At 43.1% G+C, this 24,419-nt stretch overlaps 1 protein-coding gene across 3 annotated transcripts in view; it reads left to right on the top strand.

The window, feature by feature from the left end:
- Positions 1-24,419, top strand: part of DENND2B (DENN domain containing 2B) — a 144,507-nt gene that overhangs the window by 114,507 nt on the left and 5,581 nt on the right. For all 3 annotated transcript variants that reach the window (XR_010743782.1, XM_066320781.1, XM_066320782.1), the window contains 3 exons: positions 2,752-2,829; positions 5,615-5,755; positions 8,633-8,781. Coding sequence is in view for 2 of the 3 variants with exons in the window: in XM_066320781.1 (XP_066176878.1) it covers positions 2,752-2,829; positions 5,615-5,755; positions 8,633-8,781 (368 nt within the window). In the remaining variant the exon portion in view is untranslated. The remainder of the gene's footprint in view (positions 1-2,751; positions 2,830-5,614; positions 5,756-8,632; positions 8,782-24,419) is intronic.

Genomic DNA, 24,419 nt, shown 5'->3' on the forward strand with positions numbered 1-24,419 from the left:
CAGATGCCTGAATGTGAAGTGTGTACCTGAAAACATGGAAAGCAGTTATTAGGTGGGATCAACCTGACAACCTGCATTTGCTGGGGGCAGAAGGACATTCATACATTTGTGGGATGCAGACTGTTTTTGGAGCTGCAAAAAGCTCATTGGAAAACCCTGTTTTCTCCTTGCTCCCTTCCATCCTGCCCTTGCCCAAGCAGTTTGACAGCCCAGTGTACACTGAGTGCTCTGGCACCCAAAGTTCATGCTTCACAGAACAAGAAGTCTTTAAAAGGTTCTTTTGGATTTACACCCACAGTTTTCTCATGGGCAGAATTCGGATTGGCCCTAACAAGGAATCAAGTGCCTCCATAGAAACTGGCTTGTGACTGACTATTCATTTTAGCCTCCCAGTGTTTGAATTGTTCTGATTCCTGGCACCACTAAGGAATATCTCTGTTTCTGGGTATGCTGGCTAGTGCATGTGCTTTGCAAAGGCCACTTCCCTCACACAGCCCAGTGCTATGGCAGACTGGGAGGAGGTCTCTGAAGGCTCCATGGAATCCAAGCACATGGACAGGGAGGTGGGATTTGAAACAGCAAAATGGCACGCTTGGTTTTTGGAGCAAAAGCCTCTTGTTTCTCCTGCCAAAGATTTTGGAGTGGGCTTTAGCCAGTAATATTCAGATTAAACTCACAATAAAAAAGATTGTCCTGAGCCACGTGTGAACCAGCCCAGATGCAGAGCTCAGCTTCTCCATCTCAGCCAAGTTCCTGTCAGTTTATGTTCATCATTTTGGGAAACTGTCTTGTTATCATCAAAACTCATTAGCATTTTCATTTTGTGATACTGGACTTAGGCTTAAAATATCCTGGGCTCCACAAAAACAAATGGAAAGCAAATCAAGCCCAAAACATCATCCCCTCCATCTCTCCTCTTTCAGGAGCAGTGCAGTGCACCAAGGCAGAGTCACTTGGGTGTCTCTCAGATGGGTTAATTTAGCATTTTGCTTTCCTGATCTTGGAGCTATTCTTTGTGAGCAGGAGTGAGCCTTGGGTGGAGGACATGACTCCAAGACTGTGTAGCTACCGTGTAGGGCACAGCCTGCAACTTGGGAGAGCTCCTTTTGGGAAGAGTGGAGGTTACACTGGTGCTGATGGGCAGACCCAGGGCCTGAGTCTCCCCTAGTGATGAGAGAGGAGTCCAGGCAGGAGTGTCATGTCCCGTAGGATGTTCTTTCCCAGGAAAGAAGCAAACTAAAGTGCAATGGGTGTCTCAGATCGATCTAAAGTGAGGTGTAAACTGATGACTGAGAGGGGAGGTTATGTGAAAGGTTGCCAGTGCTATAACTTTGAGAAGTTCTGCCCCTCAGAATGGCCCTGGTCAAGGCTTTTGCTTGCTGTTCTTACAGCTGGTGCGTGTGCATCTGTGAGGCTGTGCTGTTTGCAGGGAAAAGTCTCTGAAATAACAGAAAAGGATGTCCTACACAGGGAGAGCAGGGAGGGAAGAATCCCAGCTCCCATAGACATGAAGCCTTTAAGACATTTGAAAGCAATGACATTTCATAAAGGAGAAACTTGGAGTAAGTGCTAAGCAGTTATTGTTTCTGGTCTTATAGATGACCCAGGAATGTGATGTTTTTACTGGCACTCAGTGAGACAGCTCTTGGTTGGGAGCTGTCCAAGGCTCCTGGCATGGCTTCGGCATTCCTGCAGATTTGACACAATGATTTTAACCAAAATCCCACATGCTTGATATAATCACTTAGTGCCTTTAGAAAGGATTTTATACCTAATATGGACAAAAAAGGGCTCTGCTTTTTCAGAGATGTGACGTGTAGTGAGCAGGTTTGGATCCAGAAATAGACTCATCTGTATTCACTTAGCTGTGTTTTTTTTTTTTTTTTTTTTGTGGTCTTTATTATAACAGGCAGGCACCTGCTGACTGTCCAAGTCTAGAGTGCAATATTCAGGTTTAAAAAGCACAGTTTCTGCCCCTCAGTTTCTCTTGATTGTCATCTCTGTGGTATGTGAATTTCAAACACTTCCACGGGGAAGTTGATCACTGTACCAGTAGAGTCCAACAAAGAGACAAAGTGGAACAGGCAGGGTAGCAGAATCCAGTATGCTGAGGGAGTATTTTTGCTTCTCCAGGACAAGTCTTACATAGGATGGTTATAGAAGATGGTCTTTACAGTTTCTCTTAGGGAGGGGGTAAGAGGGATGTGTATCATTGATTCATGCTTGCCACTGTTTAAGTTGTGTGAGTTTCATATTTATCACGAGTTGGTCTGAGGAAGTTAATGATTTACTCATGCAGCCTGCCTTTGTCCAGGTGATGAACTCGCTTTCTGTAGGCTGATTTCTCTCTGAACACCGTGGAGTGAGGCAGTGGGGATCTGAAGCCGTGATGGCCTCCCTTAGTGTTGCAGCACACGGCCCCGCTCCTGGTGCTGCAGCAGGAGCAGGGGACAGAGATAGCAGAGCATGAGTTACAGCCCTGGGCCCATGTGCTTTTATGGCTGCAGGCTGGAGGGATGCTGGCATATAGCTCTGACACGCTGTGATTTCCAGAGGATAAGCTCTAGCTGCGCTTTTTGGTTTCCTGACTTATGGAAGAAATATGATGCTTTTCCAAGAGCAGCTATTTGTTGGAGAAGCAGATAGTGAGAGATGTCACACGATGGCCAACTGTGTGGTCAGAGAGAGAACTGTATTTCCTCATGGCTCCACATGAATATGTAATTCCCATCTCCTCTTTCCCGTTATCAGCCCAATGGAAAAGGCCCACGCCTACCTGAAGTTTACTGTGTCATCAGCCGCCTGGGATGCTTTGACTTATTTTCCAAGGTAAGGAGATATTTTTTAATTGCTTTTTAATTTGATTGTTTACTGAGACACATCTGCAGTGATGAACCAGACTGGAAGAATTCCTTCCTTTGATGGGAGATAACTGATTTACAGTTGCTGTTTTGGATATTCCATCCCTATTATTCAGTTCATCAAAGAATGTCTTATTACTTCTGTGACTGAGGCAGAAATTGATTCAGAAAACATCTGGGTGTCTGTATGATCTGGCTGACTGAAGTTTTTTCCATTGTTTTCTACAGCCTTTCTGTGCTGAGCTGTAATTCTTGGCATCCATAGTCTGGATGATGGGCCAGTACCACTTTTACTCCAACACCCTGTGGAATGATGAGGTTGAGAAAAAAGATTAGTTGATATGTGAATTCTATACACTTAACACTAATAGAATTTATATATATATATACATATATTTTTTTTTTAACCCTAGGAGTCTAGGATAAAGGACAGATAATTTTTTAATTGGCTCAATTTTAACTGATTGTGTTTTAATTTGCCAGAGGTTTTCACTTCAGATATAGGAAATCTCTCAGAACTTCCACAGCTTTTACTTGTTAATTTTTATAGGAATAAAGTTGAAAAGAGTATGTAAATCATTGATGTTAATAAAAATCATAGCATTTATATTGTTCATATGATCTTATATTCGTACAGAATATTGTCTTCAAAGCAGATTTCAAGTTTTTCTACATAAAACTTTGTTTAACACAAGCCTTGTGTGAAGAACAGCAGTTGGGTTGCAAATAGTTAATTGCAATTTTGCTTTTGATGTCTTTCATGAAGCTCTGAAATCAAGGATTTATAACAGTGTCTCTTAGACATAATATGTATCTAAACACAGATATCTGTGAGTGAAATGGAATGCATTGTTCTGGGAGGGTCACCCAGCTCACCACACTCGGGGTGTGGGCAGAACTCAGGAGGCTCTTTTTTTCTATTATGTTTTTGTCTAATTTCAATAGTGCTTTATTTTTCAAAGGAAGACTTGGGAGAAGGAAAAAAAAAACAACTAAGTATCTTCCTTACAACCAAGTATCACTGCAGCTGAGGTGTAAGGTCAGACAACAGGATGTCAATACAATGAATAGCTGTCTCTACCTTACACTGTGAACAATGAAAGACCATGGGATATCAAATCTTGGATATTATTTATTACAAAACCAAAAAGATTCCTCTAGTTTAAAATGTTTATCATTCTATTCCTGGTAACTTGCATTAATTTCATCTTCCACAAAGCCTATCCTGTTCACTCACTGTTTTAATACCTATTGCTGAGACAGACTTGAGAACCACAGATATTTTAATTTCCAGCCAGTTCATTTGGTCATGGTTTCAACAGATGTTTCTGACCATTTTATCTCTTGGGATCTCTGCTCAACTTTTATTTGGTTTAAATGCTTCTTTTATTTGCATTGTGAAGGTCCTTGGAGCCAGGCATATGACACACACATGACCCCAACTCCAGCAATGAAAAGCATCAAATAGCCAGTCCTGTGGCTGCAGGGACACAACTGAGTGCTGGCAGTGTGCAGGAGCACCAAGGGACCTGGGGCACTGCCCTGCTTCATCGCTGCTTCTCACGTGGGCAGCTGGTTTTGTTTGCTGAGGATGGCTGGGCTGCAAATCACAACAAGAGTGAAACCCATGTCCTCATTTATGGTTATCTGCCACTTCCAAGGACTGGAATGCAAGTTATATACACAGGGACAGCTCTGCTTTAGTTAGGCCTTCATTATGTCACAGGGAGGAAGGGGAAACTATGCACCAGTGAATGCCTCTGTTGGCATTTGGTGTCACCAGCTCTCGTTACAGGTCACCAGCTTGTGCTTAAGTGTCTTTTAATGTTCTGCTTTAGTGAAAATCATTTCCAAGAGAAACAAGAGAAAATGCCTGGCTCAGGCCCACTAACTCTTGTATGGCCTTTTGCTCTGGAATGGTGGTTAAAAGATCACCATTGCAGGTCAAACCACTAACTGCTTTGAACCTTGCTTTCTGTCTTCTTTAGCTTTATCATCTATATGCTCTGTCTAATGTGGAAAAACTTAGCTGTGATCTAATTCATGTTGCCCCATGTGACCAAAGAGAGAAGAAAATAATATTCTCCTCTATCTTTAAGAAGTTCCATCTGCTTATTTCAAGACTAGATTGCCTGCTGTTTCATCAAGACAAAATGACCTTAATGCAGGCACCAGTGTGAGCAGCTGGGTGTGCTCCAGGGGTGGCTTGTGGTCTCCAGCTCAGCACAGACTCTTACCTGACAGCCACTGCTGGGACCCTTCCAGGAGCTCTGTCCTGCTGTCACAGTGACAACATTGCTTTCTTTGCTACTCTGCTACTTTCTCCTGCCCTCTCAATTGAAATGGAAGAGATGCTTAGTGTAGAAGGAAGTTTTTTCTTGATACAAATTTCAAGATGTACCACTGAGATGTGATGCTCACTTGGGCTGTGATCATGGGATTTGTCTTCATCTTTCTCTCCTTCGGCTCACCCTGTTGTTCAGGCATAATCCCAACAATATATAGATCCCTTTAGTCATGTTGAGTCTTCTTCCTCTTTTCCAGATTTGTTAATTCTTCCTTGCCTCTGTGTTAATTATATTCACAAACAGGCTTCATTTTGTAACCAAAACACATGGATTGATGGTAATGAAGAGATGCAAACTTTGACCTGCCATGTGTTTAAGCACATGTGGGTCAAAGGATGCTTCAAAAGTCTGTGTGATGTTGACATGTTCTGTCTCTTTCTCACTTTTGTCTTACTAATGGACCAGATCCTGGATGAGGTTGAAAGGAGAAGGGGAATATCTGCTGCCCTGGTTTATCCATTTATGAGAAGTCTGATGGAATCTCCTTTTCCTGCACCTGGAAAGACAATCAAAGTCAAAACCTTCCTGCCTGGAGCTGGAAACGAGGTAAAAAGCGGCTGCAAACATTAAAAGTCAACGCCTTACCCTTTACCACTCCAGTATCAAAACAGCAAAAGAAAAACAGGAGGAGACAAACAGATGCTGCAGGGGTGTAGGGTGGCAGAGCCTCAAAATGAGTGGAGTATGAGCTGCACCGCTGTGGACATGCCAATGCTAGCTCCCATTGATGATTATAAACCGATTTAAGGTTATGTATTTATTATTATATGTTGATTAATAAGTTGTGTATAAGACCAACAGGCACCACAAATGTCCCAGTGGGCCTGGCCTGGTGCAGCTTAGAGACTGCAGTGTTGGCTGGGCTTTATCACAGTGATAACAGGCAAATGTGAGTTTCCCATGCTGTCTGTACCTGAGCACTTCAGCAGCTGCTCGTTATTTCAAACGTTGTTACTGCTGGTCCTGGCCATGGTAGGAGTGACCAGCAGCATTTAAATGGCTTCTTTGGTAATAAATACCTTTTAACTGGCCCTCAAAGTAAAGCATGCCACGTAAAACTTTTGTGTGTGTGCACACATACAATAGATGCCATTTATTTTTATTCCTGACTCAAGTAGCTAGAAGCTTAGCATTAGACATGTGCCTTACTGCAAAATGGCAGTATTGATTAAACAGCTTTTGCAGCTTGGAGCTGGCCAGCCATTCATTGTGTCAAATTCTGTTCTCTGCATGCCCCTATGTAAGGATACAGTAGCTCCACTCAGCCGGGCAAGCATATACAGGGGATGTATTACTGAAGATAGGAATAGAATTTGTCCCAGTTAGAGAAAAAAGCAGAGAGAAAAAAACTCCCCTTTAGGGTTATTTTACACTCCTTAGAGCTTTACAGTGCCTTTGTTATTTTTGCATTAAGTTGTATTTTCTCTCAATGTAATACCACTGACTTCAATGGCATGGGCCTATAATGTAGGGTATGAAATACAAAGGGTTCCTTGTATAAGTGACTTGCAAGGTGTTTTAAAGGCACCTGCATTTTCTTCTGCAGAGGCAACATCTGAAAGGCTGATTGGCATAACGGGGAAAAGATCTGACAATGCTTTTTCTGTGGGAATGTAACAGGGAGCCATGGATCTGTGACTTCTCTATCCTCTGATCAAGCTTCTGAACTCTCCCAGAGAAAAATATTGAGATAATTCCAACAAACAAACAACTCTCTTCTGGCTGAGCTTTGCTCTCTGTTGTGCTAGTACAAACTCGTTATTTAAATGGAATGCACTGGCTTAATTAGGAACAGAATCTTGTCCTTCCATTGTGGCTCCTCTTGCCTAAACAAAGATGGTGATTAATTGGGAAGCAGACAGTGTGTTTCTTTGTGATGAGCAGGCTGAGGCAGCAGGCTTTGTCAGGCAGCAGAAAACATCCCTGGTATTTGTAAAAGCTGCCACAACTTGCATTGCATCCTACCCTGCAGCAAGATTTTCCTGTTGGCAGTTTGCAGTAGAATCAGCTCCTCATGATTTGGCACATACACCTGATTTGAGCTTGCAATCCCAGTGCTAAGGAATGGAAACAGGCACCTCTGCTGATTGTGAGGAAGAATTAGGCAGCCTTTCCAAGGAGCTATTCCTGGTACAGTCACTCCACAATTTGTTTCTTACTGCTGTTTGGGCCAGCAGCTCAGTGATGGGTGTCTCTACATCATACTGTTCCTGTATTTCAGGCTTAACCAAATCAAATCTATTTGATTTGATACGTACTGTTCTAGGAGTGGCTTTCTTTTTACAGTTGTGTGTTACTGATCACAAAAAATATCACAACTAAACTGATATGAACTTACTTTGTTTACAGTATCCTGTGGTCTTGAGCATGTCCTTAAAACAGTGATTGTGAGGAATTTTTTGAGGGGTACTCCAGTTAAAACCTGATCCAGTCTGCTTGTGAAATGTGGTGTCACGTGCATGAAGACATAAAACTAGTCTAAAGCAACAAAGTGTTGGGTATTTTTGGATATAGGGAAAGAAGAAGATGTATGCATGTTCCTGTTAATATATATTCAGAGATTTCAACACAGCTTCAAGTTGGCCAACTTTTCCCCTTTCCCTTCTGTTTCCTGAATTTCCTCAATAGTCCATCATTTGCTGTCTTGTGCTTCGTGTTTTTCTCCTTCTGTTACTCTCTTCTTCACGGTTTTTTTCCCTCTTCTTTTTTCTGTCCTCTGCCTTCAAGTTCCACACCTGAACATGTCAATTGCAGAGTAAAAGGAAGATATTATAAAGGAATCAAGGAAAAGGCATTTGAGAAAAGGAAGGAGAGGGCCTGAGGTCATGGATGAAGTGTGAAAATTAGACTGTAAAGGGATGTCACAACTCACCATCTAAGGCCTTGTCCTGACTCCCCAGTTAAGTATATGTATATGTACGTATCTTTATATGAAAAGAGAAAGGTTTTAAACATTACCTAGTGAATCACACATCACAGAAGAGTGAAAATGAAGTACATTTGGTTTAAAGTCCTCCTGGCCTTTTAGTTGAGTCCCAGGCTCCCATCTAGATGTTAATATGAATTGTTAGCCAGGCTTAGAACCCAATTTACCTTGACTTTATGGCTGTTTCAACCCTGTAAGCTTCCAGCTCCAGTGTTTGATTGTTACTTGCTTCATACTCTCGACTCAGCCAAGCTTTACATCTCTTACAGAATGTTTGGAAGGGAGAATTATGCTTCCCTTGGAGATGACAGCAGACAATGCACACAGCTGTGTTCTGGGAAGAATGGCATGACAGGAATTGTGCAATACCCCATTTTTCTGGCTGCCGTGCCTGCAGCCTCAGTTTGCACGAGGGGCTGGGGTTCAGTGTGTGTCCCCTCAGCAGGCAGGCACGGGGCAGTGCAGCTTGGCTGACTGCTGTTCCTTGGCGTGTGCAGGTCATCGAGCTGCGGAGGCCCATGGACTCCCGCCTGGAGCACGTGGACTTCGAGTGCCTCTTCAGGTGCCTCAGCGTGCGGCAGATCATCCGCATCTTCGCCTCCCTGCTGCTGGAGCGCCGCGTCATCTTCGTGGCAGACAAGCTCAGGTGAGTGCTGCGGGCACCCGGAGCACACCCGCACGACAGTGCTGCCTCTGGATGTAAAAGGCTTTGGGAAATGTACACAATGGTCTGCAGAGTGAGGATCCTCTCACTGGAGGATTTAAATGTCTTCTTACATCCACGGATGTTCTGTTTTCTTTCCCATCTGTAAAATGGCGATACAACTTCTCACCTTCTTCACAGAGTGAATGTTTGTGCAGCATTTTGACCCAGTAGAGTGCCAGCAATGTTTCTTTCAGGTTTTGGACACAGAGTACTTATAAAGAGTAGCAGAAGTTGTCACTGAGGTGCTTCACCTCATGCAGTGCAGGCAGGGAAGTGGAGTGCTGAGGGCTCCCCTGATTTGCTCTATGCAGTACTGACACTTTTTGTTGGGGCTATGTTTCAATTCCTGTCCTACCAAACCCATCCAGTGAGAGTGTTAAACTGCTACTGCAATCCTTCCCAGCTAGTTAGGATATTTTCCCTGGTGTTCACATGACCCGAAAACATTTCCTATTGGAGATTTCATCTTGGGCTCCTTGCTAGAAAATTTCAACTCACATTTTTCTTCCCTGCCCTTTGACTGCAATCTCCCCTCTGTTCGTGAAGCATAAACTCAGCCCAAGGTGTAAGGAGAGAGAGCAACAGGCCACATCTCCACATGGCCTTTCCCAAGGAAATGGGGGCTCTGTGTGAGCTGCTCCCCTGCCCCACAGCAAGGAAACATCCTATTTTTTAGATGCTTGTGTAATCCATACAGAAAAGTGTGGGTAATGTAAAGAAGACATTCTTCTCTGCAGCATTATACATAATAAAAGATGGCAAATAAAAATAAAGCCTGTCATTTATTAGACTCAGGAACATCCAGCATCTTTTAAAAGGACACCAGAGACTGTATGGGAGGTTAAAAACACAGATGGATCTACCCAAACAAACTCTGCTAAACACTTTATCAGTCTCGACCTCCTCTGAATGACTGCCAGAAACAATAGCTGCACTTAGTGGCCGCCAGTGTATATAATAGCAAAAATACTTTGCATAGTAAAAGCTTTACAACCTTTAGGGGAGAATTTCTTAAAGCTGCAGACCCTTCTCAGGTTATAAAGTTACTTCCTTAGTAGTCTTTTTTTTTGTGTCTAGAACAACAAGAACATTTTATTTCATCCCTTTTCTTGTCAGTAACCCTTGGTTTGAATGACCATTTGGGATGACTTAATTTCAGATAAACCCCTGATGAGAAATGTGTAACTAGTCCAGGGTTTCTGCAGTACTTTAGTAGATACATGAATCACACCATGAATACTGGGGCAGGTAGCTTTGGAAATACTGTTGGTGTGTTCCTTCTGACTTTTCCTACAGCATGTTTACTCACCCCATCCTGTCTGTTTCTGTTTGACCATTCTTTCAGCACCCATAAGTCTGACTGTAATTCAGATTGAGCCAGATCTCTATTCCTTCCAATGGCACAGTGATCTGAGTGGAAACTCATAGAAATGGTACAGCAAAAGTGAGGGCTCTGCTGTGCTGCTGCCAGCTGCTGCTGTGCTCTGGAGCTCCCAGTTGCTCCCCTGTAGTGTTCTGTGGACCACAGGCACAGCCCTGCAGGAATGGCTTGCATGAGGGATGAGACAGACAGCAGCCATTCCCTGGAGCATTTCCCTGGCACAGCTGGCCTAGCCAATGTCATATAATGCTGTGGGCACTGTGTAGAGAAAATCAACAATTAAAGCTACTTTGACCGGCCCAAGGTAGCTTGGCATGGAAACCAGTTGTGTTGCTGATACTGAAGGGCTTGTGGTAACCCAGGACTTCATGTGGCAGCCAGGGTTTTATACACATTGCAGCTCTGGATGGAAGTTCAGGCTTGCCTGTGCAATTACTTTTCTCTTGGTAGCTGCTTAGTCCCACAGGCCTTGGAGCACAAAATAAAAGTTCTGTTTATAGGCAGCGTGCGGCTCACCCTTTTGGCACACAGAAATAGGGCACCAGGAGCAACAGGAACCAGAAAGTATAAAGATCCCTTTTGGTAAACACATATCCCTACATTGTGCTCTTCTGCAGAAACTGTTCTCCAGTGAGGTGTTGTTTCTGTGTTAGAGGGGGCCATGGGATAAGGGCCATAACACAGGAGAAAAGAGGATTCAGATGGATCTGAGAGGCTTGGGAGGTTTTGTGGTTGCTCCTGTAAGAAGGGACAGAACCTTTCTTACAAAAAGGGCTTATGTTCATATGCTTTACTATATCCACATATACCCTTTATTGCATGTACATACTTGGTTTCATTTGATAAGAAGATGACAAAATCTGATGTGGTAGATAAGGTCCTGCATGCAGACTTGTGGATCCTGAGCTATCTTTCTGAACCCTGTGACCTGCTGAGTGTCACATGCTGGAAACAGACCACCTCTTTCTTATCTTTTATCTGGTCTGCCTGGGATCCCAAACACTCTGGGATGGAGACTGCTTCCTGCTCTGTGTGTGCAGCAGCTCTGCTTCCTGCAGTGTGGTCCCTCTCAGCATGGGGATCTAGGAGGTACTGTAAACCAGAAACTAATAATGAGTCCTTTGACAAGAGCCTAGAGAAAGTGACAGTGGATTTAAATTCAATACTCACTGAGATTTTCATGGTTTAAATAGGGATGAAGTCTAAAATGAAACACTCTGGCTTTGAGCTAGTAACTGTCTTCTTGGAACATTTGCCTTGTCTGACATGAATTTTGTTTATAGGCATCCTGGCTGAAACTGGAGTTTACCAGTAATGTGAAAAAAAAAAAAAAAAAAAAAGTGACATATCTTACAGGCCCACTCTGTGCCCGAAGAATGAGAGCAGGAAATTAAAATGATTTTACAAGGGTTTGATTTCTGTATGTACCCAAAAAACTAGCTTAGAAATAAATGATGAGGTTTAGGCTTCAAGCAATAAGATGCAATGGGCTTTTGTGGCTGCCTGTTTCATGGGTCTCCCAGCAATAAATGATTTCACACATTGTACAAGTCTGGGAAAGTCATGCTTAGTGAAGTGAGATTTCACTCAATAAGCCGTTATTTACGGCTCTTATAGTGACCAGAATGTGCCAATATTTCAAGTCCTCGATCTTTGCAGGAAGAGATTGTTTGTCAACACAAAGAGTGATGCACCCAAGTACGGAGGAAACAACAGCAAAGTTCTGAATGACAGCACGGGGAGGTTGCTCTGGTTAGATATGTGCAGTTAGGTCAGGGTATTTTTCCCCCCAGTAAGCTGATTTCGTATTTTTTCTACTTGAAATTGGGTGAATAAATCCCTGCAGCTATTTGCTCACTGTCAAAAATAAATGTGAACCTGGCAGCGACCTTTCAGAATTTTGCTTTCCGTGAACAGTGAAAAAGACTGAATAACACTGTAAATAATGGGGAAACAAAAATAAGGATAAAGAAACTTGGAACAATAATAATAATAATATCACAACTCTTAAAAGGATAACTTAAGGCTCCAATTCCTTTAAAATCTGCTGAAAGTACAGCTGATGTAGTATGCCTCATCCCAGCTCTAATCCCTGTCCCACTGGGAACCCCTGTTTATGTTCCCAGCTTTTTGCCTGTTCACCCCAACTCTGGAATAGTCCTGTGCCTGCCAGCTGCAAAGGATGCTCTGGTGCCATCCCCTGGGGTTTGAAAGGCAGCAGATGCAAAACCAGTGGGGCCTGGGGCTCAGGAACATTGACCTTGCTGCAGGCACAAAGGTAGCAACAGAGAATAAATAGAAAGCAAACACTGGAAGAAAAATATTTCTTTGCTTGTTTTAGTTTTATGCTGGGGAAACAAATTTGTGGACATGTTTGCTGAGGAGGTGATGTATCCATGTGTGTGAGAACAGCGTCTTTGCCTTTTCCCCTGGATGTTTGGAAAGGGGAAAGGAAGACCCTGCACATAGCAATGCCCTTTTGTTATAACCCCATTTTTTATAAATAAAAAACACTCTTGCTGTAATCCAGTACATTGGGAAGAACGCTGAGGATATTTTGCTTACATTTCACATATGGGTCCAGTCCAGTGCCAGCCACAGTCAGTGGGAGTGTTTGGATGAGGCTTGTTTTTTGCCGTGGATCCAAATCCTCCAAAATACTCCCCTTAGTGGCCTTTTGAAAACTTTTGGGGCTGTGAAATGCTTCTATAGAGCCCCTGCTCTTGTAAAAGACAAAACAGCTTTTCATTGTTGAGAATTTTGGTTTTATATGACATGTTTCAGCTACTTCTCAGTGAAGCAGTAGCATGGGCCTCAGGGAAAAAACCCTAACCCTACTCCTGACCCCTCGGTGGTTTGAACTGCAGGAGGAATCTGTTTTCCAGCACAACTGTGGAAGGTCCAGGCGGATCCCAGACCTGACCAAAGGTTACAGGCTGGAGACAGAAACACTGACTAATACAGGACAAAGCATAAATATGTAAATAGTGGGGAAGTCATCCCGCAGGCATGTCTCTGTTAACTCTGGAGCAAAAGGGGAGCAGAGTGTACTTGTATTCAAGGGCAAAAGCTTTCAGAGCATACAGCAGCCTTTCCCTATTCTCACGCACAGCCACAGCTCAGGGCTGTCTGTGCTATGCCCACAATGTTCAGGGAGTAGTGATGCTTCTCCTCATCTTTGAATCTGTTGTTTTGGGGCCTTGCTAGGAACTGGCAGCAAGAGCTGAGAGGTAGCCTGCTCCCCTTCTCAGTGCCTACCTAGAAAACATCCTTTAACCCAGCAGCCAAAATCATAGCCTGATCTTGTAGCTCAAGTTAAAATACACTAATTTAAATAAGAGATAAGTGGCAATGTTCTAGTAGTAAATCATTGCTCCTCAGTCCAGTAGCAAGGTCAAGTGGAAAAGCGAGAATAGCTAAACTCTGGGGCAGATTACTGAAGTGTAAGCTCATTCTCAATTTCCTTATTGTTCCATTTTTATTAACAAAAGTAGGATTTAATTCTTACAAACAAATAATGGCCATGACTGAACAGCAGGTCTGAACAGCATCACCAACTGCCTGGGAATGCTCCTTTCCGGTAGCTGTCATCTTGTAACACTTGTAAAATCTGCCAACCTGCAGCTTGAAAGGTAAAAACACATGTATTAGCACAGAGAGAAATGTGCTTGGTAAACAGTTGTGAGCTTTGGCCAGCACTAAAGACTTCCTTTACTTTCCCCATCACAACAACCTCCAGAAAAAGAAAGGTGAGAGAAATTCGACAACAAATACGTGCCAGAAAACAGCTTGTGAGGGAGAACTTACTGCTGCCAGTCTCTGACTGGTCTGTACCATCTCTGAGCACAGGCTACAGTGGGTTGGTAGTTTTTTAATTATCAACTGTGCATTAAAGAAGATGTTTGGAGATGCAAACTACTGCACCTGTGGAATGTGTAATAGCTCACAGATCTTCTGTCTAAACTGAGAAGTATGGATGGCTGACATTTCTTCTGGTGTATTTTTATCCAAAGAACTTGAAGTGCCATCTTAATACTATCAGGATTATTGTGCTTGTCTGGTCTGATATGCTGAAGATAAGATAAAGAATTTCTTTCACTAATTTCTGCAGCGGAAGGAATGAGCCCTTGTATAATTATCCAGTGTGCAGTCATGCCTAGTAGACAGAATTTATTCTACAGCAAAAACATCCATTTCTCATGTATGTAACCAAAGAGTTTCTGTTTCCTCCAGTGAGAGCTGGACCAGCCCCTGCTGAGGGGGCTAGCAGAGCTGTCTCCCAAGATTCTTGAGAGACATTTTGCACTTTACTCCCACCTCTCAAGAGGTAACTACATTTTGTACCCTTGGATTACTTTGTCCAGCACTTAGATTGTGTGATGGCTGATGCCAACAAAGCAGCTGTACATGGACAGTAGGAAAATGTGTGTCAGGCAAAAGGGACTGACCAAGAAACAAAATGAACATTTGAAGCCTCTGGCTTGCTTAATATTTCACAGTCCCAGAGAAAACAACCCAATAGTGACATTTTTAATGTGCAGTAATTTCCAATGGCATTTTTAATATGCCATGTCCCAAGAAGGATAGAGCTTGTACAATTTTCCTTTTCTTCCTTCCCTCCTCCCTACTTTCCAGTGGTATTTATTTATGTCACTCTAGACTTTGGCTAATGCTCTACAGGGGGAAAACATATTTTTTCCACTTTCAATTTGTGCAAAAAAATTCTCTCTTCCTTCCCCATGAAAGGAAATGGGATACGAAGATGACCATGCTGCTTGGTAATTCCCTTCTGGATGGCTTATTGGCACAATAAGGCAGCAAATTGCAACAAATCTGAAAGCCACAGTGTGAGCCAGGACTGGTGAGAGCAAAGATCCCAGTGTGGGAAGAACAAGGAGTTAACTCTCCTCTGGAGCATCTGTGCCAAGACCACTTTTGTTCTGGATTGTGCTGACAAATTGCCCTGGAGGAAAGGGATTGGATGACTGTGGATACAAAGGATAACTTCACAATTGGAAATGTTGTGTTTGTTTTATATTACAGCCACCTGACAAAGCTTGGGCAGGTAGCTGATGTGTCAAAGCAATGACTTTTTCCCCAAATCCCATTTTCTTGAAAAGGCAAGTCCTCATTCTGTAGGGCACTTTGCATGTCTCTTCCTCCAGGGGCTTTCATGTGCCTTGCTTACACACAAGTATTACAGGAGCAAAAAATAATACCTTTGTTAATACCACATTCCCCTTTAATCAACTGTTCTCTGCTTTCTTTTAAATTAAATACTTCAAAGCTACTCTCTGAGACAGGGAGCACTCTCCTAACAGTGTTCTCTGCTCTGCAGCTCTCAGCTCCATGGGATGCAGCCTTGATCTTTGCATGAGCCATGGTTGTGTTTTCCAAGTTATCTGTGGGACCCCACACTGTCACTCGGGTGTTCCCAACAGGTGGGGGCTGGCTCTGAAAATTCAGCTCTTACTGCATGAACTAAAATCTGGAAAATTATGTAATTTTTGGAGATTTTTGCAAAATTTGGATGAAAACAAAAAAGAAAGCCTCTTGTATAGTCAGAATGAACCTGCACTTACTTCTTCTTTGATATGTCCTAATGAGTTGTTTATTATCAAACACTGAAAATCTGAATTACTTTTCGTGTCTGAAAAATCCTTTGGCTTTAAAAAAAGAACCTCTGAGGGCACATCATCTTTCATGGTGCCCAGCTTAACATCTGTTAAGCTTTGGGTCTGGGTACAGTCCATGTCAGTGGTGGATCCATGCTGGTAGGGTAAAATCACAACCCAGCAGAGGATGTTGCACACTAAAGCTGAATGGGATGTGGCCCACTCAGTTTTCTGTCAAACATGAGAAGGAGGGACCAGAAAAAGAACACAAATCATGATGCAAAATGTTGGGCAAGTCTGCTTCAACTGTGCTCGTTGACACTGCAGTGAGGTAAACCATGGTTCTGTTAACCAAAGCCAGGGAAAACAATTGTAACCTCTGGTTCATCATAAAAAATCTCCTAGGAACCATCAATAACACAAAGGCATTGCTGCCTGTGCTCTCCATAACTCACTTTCAGGAGTCACTGGACCTGTCCCAAAATTATATGTGTCACTGGTGCCCCACTGAGAAGGAACTGCAGCACTGCTGTTGCCAGACAGGTGAGGACATACTGGGATTCCTTTATGAGAGTTTTACAAGCTTGGCTGTTCTCCTGCTGCCCTGTAGAAAGCACTAGATAAAACCTGAAGTGTGGCTTGTTACTTGTAAAAGAAGGCTTGGGTTTGGGTTTAGCTCCTTTTCATGGGCCAAAACTGCCATTTGAGTGGTGTGAAGGTTAAACAGATCCACTCTCTGAGCTGTAAGCATAGTTAAAAGATTTTGCAAAGGACAATAACTGATAATTGGGCTGATGTGATGTGGAAAATATGCATTTCCTTCTCAGTCTCAGTGCCCCCCTTTCCCTGCCAGTGTTATCTTGTTTGCATTCCATGAGATATCACGAAGGTCACTTGCAGCAAATATGTCAGCATTCAAATTAGGGGAGCCACTGTGCTTGGACTCTGCCCCTCACCCCTGCAAGAGCAAAGTTTGGTTCTCACTTCTGCATCAGGCTGCTGCTGGCCCGGTGTGGGGAGCCTGGCTCAGGAGGAGCAGGTGGACCTGGAGGCTGAGGGCACAGGGTCACAGGGTGCAGTGACAGCACTGCCGGGCTGGCAAAGCCATCACCCATCCTGGGAAGTGCTCACTTGTTGAGCAAGGTTCTTGTTTTGTCAAGCTTCTGTGCAGAGTGAGGGATTTTCACCTGCTTCAGGACTGAGTTGTTACCTCACTGCTGGTAATACCTGTGAATATATGTAAAGTGGGGGTAATGGATGTTTCAGCCCATAACAGACAGGGGAGATCTGTTGTTTGTGCTTTAGGGAGCTCTTTACCCAGGGCCAGAGGCTGACTGTAGCAATAATCCTTGCTCTGTGTTATGATTAAGTTGTGAAACATTCAGAACTGGTTGCTGAATTTGAGATGGGCCAAATGGACGTGGCTTACCATGATCCTCACGTGAATTGTACATGTTCCCATCCATCACCACATTTACACTGGAGAATTCCTAATTTTATTCAAACACTAGGAGCAGAGCCTTCCACTGGCAAGTCTCCTGTGCCATCAAGAGAAAAAAGTATCCTAAAATACGCACAGATTTGTCTGTGTTTCCTGTAAAGAAGGATATTAGGTACTGATCAGAGATACAATATTAGCTGCATACTTTAGGCTAACTACTAAAGACCTCTGGTGGTGACTCTTAGTTCACCTCTTATTAAATGTTTGCTGTATAAAATACATCACAATGCAAAATATTATTGTGGCTTTTGCAGCCCAGACTCATGCAATTTTCCATGTCATATGAACCTACTATTTTTATTTTAAACATCTTATTGATTAGTCTAGAGAAATCCAATTTATTAACAGGAAATTCAGCAACTTGAGAACTCTTTCAGGTCACATATGCAACCACTCCATCCTAAACTTCCTGCAGACATCCAGATTTTCACAGATTCACTTGAAGGTCAGGTGAGGAGATGTGTTTGGTGGCAGCAGGGGAGTTCTCCTCCCTCTGTACTCCTACACAGAGCTGCACTCTTTACAGAAGGATTTTGCCACAGGGAACTCTCAATCCAGGACGTTAAAATCTAATTATTTGACTTTAAAAATAAATAGTATTCTTAAAATTAAAACATGTGTTAATAATACATTAACATGAAATTACAATATTTATTAGCTTCAAAAATTACAGTCTCCAGTTCCAAACCACCTTAGAAAGGTTTGAAGAAATCTCTGTAGTTTGCCCAGCCCCTGAAGGCCTTCTAGAAAAGTAAAAAAAGTATTCAAATTTCCAAAGCTTCAACATGCCTTGTTGATGAGAGGCTGCCTTTGCAGCAACCTCTCCCACAGCAATCAGGGAACTCGTGGTTCAGAAGGTGTTATCATGTCTTGAGGGCTGGTCTGATTAAAACAGAAGTGGGAAAATAAAGGTCTTTGAGGCTTCATTTCAGCAAAGTATTTCAGCACAATGAAAGTAAATTAAGGCTGAAACTTCTGCTGAAATACTGTGTTGAATCAAAGCCTGAAACTAATTTGCCTGTCCCCTCATGCTTTAATTGGTGAGGTATGAACTGATTCTAACTCCTGCTGCTCTGTAATCATTAGAAATAATTATTTTATTAGTTCCCAGATAATTTACTGGATTAGAATTAATTTTGGTCAAACAACGTGTTAAGCCCAAATTCTGATGTTTGTTTTGTTTATACTCTTTTTTTCCTCTCAGGTGCAGGTAAATTTATTTGTTGTGGAGGAAACTTCTCAGTTTGAGAATTATTCCTGATAAAACTGGGTTTGTGTCTGTCTGCTTAGCAGCAGTGGCTGAAGTGTAGAGAACTGGTTATATTTCCATCTGTGCCACCAGTGGGCTCTGAGCTCCTGTCACCTTCAGCTGTCCTGGTGTGTGACCTTCCCTCCTGCAGCTGCAGCCCCTCTCAGCATCTCTGGTACTGACAGAGGAGGGGCCATTGCCACCAGACAGCCTCACGTCCTTCCATCTGCCTGCAGGAACAGGGAAGAACAAGTTTCACCTTGGCACCTAATAACCTGGCTGCATGTGTGGGGTGGCTTTAGTCATATTCATATTAATGGTTTTCCCTGGTCCTTGCATTGTTCAGCCCAGTCAGTCACTGTCTTGTCCTTTAATTTTATATCCTGGCCCCTTTGCCCTCAGTTTCCTTTTCACTTGCACATCAGGCTCATTTTGTCTCCCTCCTCTCCCAGTTTGACCTCCCAGATCTTAATTTTACCTCCCTGCATTACATTCAGCCTCTTCCCTCCCTTTCCTTTTCTTCCCTTCCCTCAGGTTCCCTGCAGGAAGAAGATGATCTCTTCCTCCCAGAGGAGCCTTCATTTCCCAGCGTAGCCCAAAGCTACAAAGGGAGGTCTTGCTTAGCGCTAACAATTTATTCTGAAGAAATTAGCAGCTAAATAAGTCTCTTTTTAGTATGCACAAAAATATTATTTTAAGATGGCTTCTAATGTAGCCAAAGCAGAGTGAGTTTAGACAACACTAGGTAGGAGTTCTTGGCACACAGGGCACTCTGTCCTTCACAAAAAAGTGCAGCAAAGATGTTTAATATAACAAAATAGCCTATAATTTCATTTGCTTTTGGAAACAAACTGATCTGATGTCAAGCAAGGGGGAATTGGATCAGTTGATCTCCTGAGGTTTCTTCCTACCTGAATTACTTTGATTCCATATAACTTCTGTTCTAAATTGGAAACCAAAATGGTTATCCAGAGGCAGACACACAAAAACGTCAGTGAAAACAAGTGAACATAGTGCCTTACAAATGCAAGCAATCCTACAAATAGGGAGGTATCCCAGAGCCATCAGGAATTGCAGGCCTTATGGAGTAGTTCTTCTTGTTCAAAAAGCTGCAATTTCTTTGATTTGAGTCAAAAGAAAGCAATTGAAGATTTTTTTTCCCCTTTTAAACGTTCTAGAAGTGGTAACAGAGAAACAATAATTCTATATAGGAAGAAACACTTGTGTCTAGTAGTTTTATACTGGCTGGAAAACTGGAGACGTCCCTCACCATTGTAGCAAATGAACACTTGGATTCTTATTTGATTCCTCTCTGCCCTTTTTGGTGAGTACTTGGTGGTATGTGGATTAAGCAAAAATGTGCTCTCACAGCACAGAACCCCAGGAATGAAGGACAAAGCACTGATGTAGGGACTCAGGAGCAGAGCACCTGGGGATCAGGGGTAGTCATGGAGCTAAGCACCCACACTTTGGAGCAGGGAGAAAGCAGTACATGTCCCCATCATCAGCCAGCTTTTCCAGGGCCAGGGATCCTCAAGGGCTTGTTTCAAAAGCTGACCTGCAGGAATGCTGCAGGAGCTCATTGCAGACGGGTTTGGAGACTGTCACTTCTGACACTTAGAAGTTTTCATTTATATCTTGTCCCTGATGCTATTACTTAGTCTTATCGACCTGATTAATAATGCTGCTCTTATTTATTCTTATGCACCCAGAAAAACCTTTATTTTTTCAGAGCCTTAGAGAGCACTGTATCTGGCACAGCAGAGTACTGCTCTGAGTTACTGCCAGCACAGCAACAGCAGTTCTGCCTGCACTCCATCTCCACCCAAAATGTATCAGTCTGCCACAGTTTTTACTTCCACTTGCCCTTTACTTGATGCTTTTCGAGTTCCCTACTTTGTTCTTTCCACCTCTGCAGCCTGTATGTGTTGGAGGGAAGATGGCTGAGCCCTTGGCCTGTAGCCTTTCTCCAGAGCTCTTTACAGAGCCCTCTGCAAACCTCCCAGACTATTTTATCTTGCAGAGTTGTCACAGACCTCTGTCAGAGACTGGAGTTAATCCAGGATCAGGAGAGGCATGGAAGGGTGTAGGACGGAAGTGTCAGGGATCTGTTTTTGCTATGCAGTTCATCAGTGGCCCAAGGGTGAGACCTGTCCCAGAAAGGGAGGGCCATGGCCTGTGATGAGGAGACATCTGGGTGTGTAATACCCATGTGAGCCAAAGGATTACACCTGGGAAGGACAGAGCCTCCAGATTCCAGCCTCAAGTGGGAGGAAGCTCTCCTGAGCAGACAAGGGATGTGTGTCAGGGAGGTAACTGCCTCAAAGTGGGCTGGAGCATGAATGTGTCAACAGGGCAGATGAAAGACTTCAGCAAATATGGCCAGAGCAACATCGTTTAATCAGCAGGAGGAAATGAGGAACCTAAAAAGGTTGTGGAAAAGTAAACAGTGGAAACACTTTTGTGAATTTACATTTTTGGCTACGTTCTCAGTGTGAGGAAGAATGGAGCCCAGATTCGGTGAGTTGGTCCCAGTCCAGGGCACAGCACAGAGCTGGCACCAGCCCGGGGTGACAGAGCTGCTGTGTGGCTTGGCCATGCGTGGAAGGGGTGGCCTCCCTCCTCTTCTGGCTTGGGAAGCTTGTCTGTCCCTCAGGGGAAGTGGAGAAAGGGAAGGGATATTCTTGCCTTTTCCTTCAATGGAAATGCAAACTGACTGTGGAGGTGCATTTGAATAGTAAGGTGGGATCAGGGAGCCAAATCAGCAAGTGGTTGTGTGTGCTAGAGACTTTATCCTGCACTTGGGAGATGCTCAGTGTGTGAGGCTCCCTTGGGTGGGTGAGAAGTTTTAGGTGTGGGGAGAATAGCGGGAAGGAATATGACTGTTGGCTATTGTTAGAAAGGAAAGAGACTTATGAAGGGTATTTGTGGAATATTTCCACTGTGAGTAGAAGGTGTAACTGAACTTTAGCAGTTTGAGAGAGTTGGTGACTTGCAGTGTCCAACAAGGCACAGTTCTTGAAACAAACACAGCCAGCACTGACATCCCAGCCAGGACAGTGCCCATCCCCTGCCCAACAGCTTGTCCTTCCCACAGTGTGCTGATTGTGTTCTGATAAGATACGGATATAGCCTAAGCTTGGGGTTAGTTGTTGGTTGGCCAACCCAGAAATTGCTACTAGACATTCTCCCTATCTAAAGGACAGAAGAGGTTCTTGTTAAATTACAGTGATTTGCTTTTTGATGTAGACTAGAACTGTGTCCATAAGCAGTCCCCAGAATTCAGCTGAGTCACAGCTATGTCTGAAATTCTGGTGCCTCAGCTCTTAGTCTGAGCTTGTGTCTCCCCTGCCAGCAACACAACAAGGAAAAGGTTCTGTGTGCTATCATGAGAAAATGATTTGGGAAACAAAATTTCCCAGAGGAACATAAATCAACTTTGAGTGAGAAAGAAACAATGTCATATTTTGCCTGTAACATGATAGAGGTTTTCTTCAAGAAAAATTTGTCATTAAGAAATGTCTCAAAATACTTGTATAATCTTGTATTACTACAAGAAGATCAAACACTGAAGTTTTTTTAATCTAGAGGATAAAATGCATAGAGAGAACCAAACTTTGGCAAATTGGAAATAATTTTTTTACAAGATGACACCCATGGAAATAAAGAAGTGTTTTCCAGTAGAACAACAGCTAGAACGTTATGCAGCATTCCTGTAAAACTGCACAGACCAAGTGGAAAAGCTCACTCTCCAAAGCAACTCTCTGGAACTGCCCATGAGTATTAAAAATGAAAATATTTTGAAAATCTAACGATGACTATTCTGTTGCTTTACTTTGTGTTCTTTGCACACCTTAAAGAAAACAAACTATCTGACCTTGCTGCTTAATTCTCATAAACAAGAACAGTTGGATAATGTGAGGGTTGCACATTTTGAAAGGAAAAACTGGAGCAGACTTGGTTTCCCAGGGTAGGCCTTTCTATTTTTACTTTACGAAACATGCTTCTCATCAATAATATTCCTTGAAACGGTTGTGAACTGTATTTTAGAGATTTAGGCTGAGAGGAAGGTGTTGTAAGGTAAAATTCATCACCTCTGAATTTTACCTTCCAAATGGTGAAATTTCACTGAAGTGGAAGGTGTGTATCCATTCTAAATATGAGTCTTTCCTGCTAGGGCAGAGACACAGGCACTTTGTACAAGCAGGAGTCTGGGGACAGCTGTGGGAGTCCTGCAGAAGGGTGTCCAGGCGGGATGGCAGCAGGAGGTTCTGGGGCCTGAAAAGCCTCCAATGTTTCACGGGGATGAGGTGCTCTACAAGGAAAGATTTCCTGAGGCTGAATTTGAATAGCTGTGGGGCAGAATCTTAAAGTGCTGAGGTGCTGGCAGGGCAGAGCTGGGCGCTGCCCCGTCCTGTGCCCTGCTCCGCCCTGCCCCAGCCGGCCCCCGGGAAAGCTCGGGAAGAGATTCCGCTGTCCCGGCCTGGAGCCTCCCCCAGCGTGGGAATAGCACGCACAAGAGGATGCAGGGGCTGATTTACGTCACAGCACTGCGTGTAAAACAACATGTTGCAAAAGGGCATTTTATAGAAGGGGAAAAAATACTCGCTGAAGAGCAGAAGAATGTTTGTCTTCCTGCTTTTAGCTTAACATGGCTCTGTTTTTAGTTGCTCAGCTAAGATGACTGAATTTGTAGTAGGTGAAAATGCCAGGGAGTCATTGAAGTGATCTTGAGAAAGTGCTGGGAGTCTGTGCCATGTTCCACAGCTCTTCCAAAACACACCAGTGTGCTTGTTATGGTAGATGCTTGAGACCAAAATATGAGGCAACGGCAGCACCATTGCCTGTTATACATAAAAATATAAATTAGAGAAATGCATCATTTTACAAGAACCTTGTGTCAGGCAACATATGTTATAAACCCGTGCTGGGATTGTCAGATCTTAAAGGAAGTGTCAATCAAAACCAAGCCAGCAGATTATTTGCAGTAAAACAAGGATTTGTTCTTTCCCAACTTTTTCTCTCTTTGTCCCCTTATTCTCACTTTTCTCATTCAGCAAACTTTAATGGTAAATCAGTGACAGGAACAAACAGGTGAAACCTTTTCTCTGGCCTTGGAACAATCCACAACTGAAGTAAAAATTCTCATGAATTCTCTCTCTCTGGTGGTCTGATGCCACCTAAAGTCTCCACCAAGTCTTGCAGTCGAGGAAATGAGCATCTCTCCCCAGCATTTTAAAGCAGTAACAGCTCTGCAGTTATTCTTTATAGTTCTTTGTGGCTACATGAAGCACAGCAGAAGTTTGCAATGTGAGAAAATTAATTCAGTCACATTGGATCCAAATTTCTGTCATCTCAGCCTGTGAGAGGCAGATGTTGCTGTGATATGGAGAGCTTGTCTTTATTCCCCTGATACTGAAACTCAGTTGGTAGTGATGTTCCTTAATTTTTACCATTTGGAAGCCATGTGACTGCAAAAGGGAATCAGATTAGATGAAAGGACAAGATATGCATGACATTTTCCATGATAATATCAAGCCTTAAAGTTTAGGAGATACCAACCTGTATTTTAGAGTACTCTGCTGAGCAGGATCAATACCTTTATCACTGAAGTTGGTTAATAAGCCCTTTAAAATGTATTATAATAAAAATACGCTGTTGTCAAAAAAATACACAATCTTTGAAAAACATGTTGCTTTTACCAGGTTTCCTTTGGGATAAGTATTGATGGGGGCTTTTTATATTGGATTGGGTAGAGTTTTTCTCGAGGATTTTTTTTTTCAGATTTATTTCACTTTTCATTTTCCTTTGTTCCTGCATTAGTGCTTGACT

The sequence above is a fragment of the Sylvia atricapilla genome, chromosome 6 (genome assembly GCF_009819655.1).
Source record: "Sylvia atricapilla isolate bSylAtr1 chromosome 6, bSylAtr1.pri, whole genome shotgun sequence".
Lineage (NCBI taxonomy): Eukaryota > Metazoa > Chordata > Aves > Passeriformes > Sylviidae > Sylvia > Sylvia atricapilla.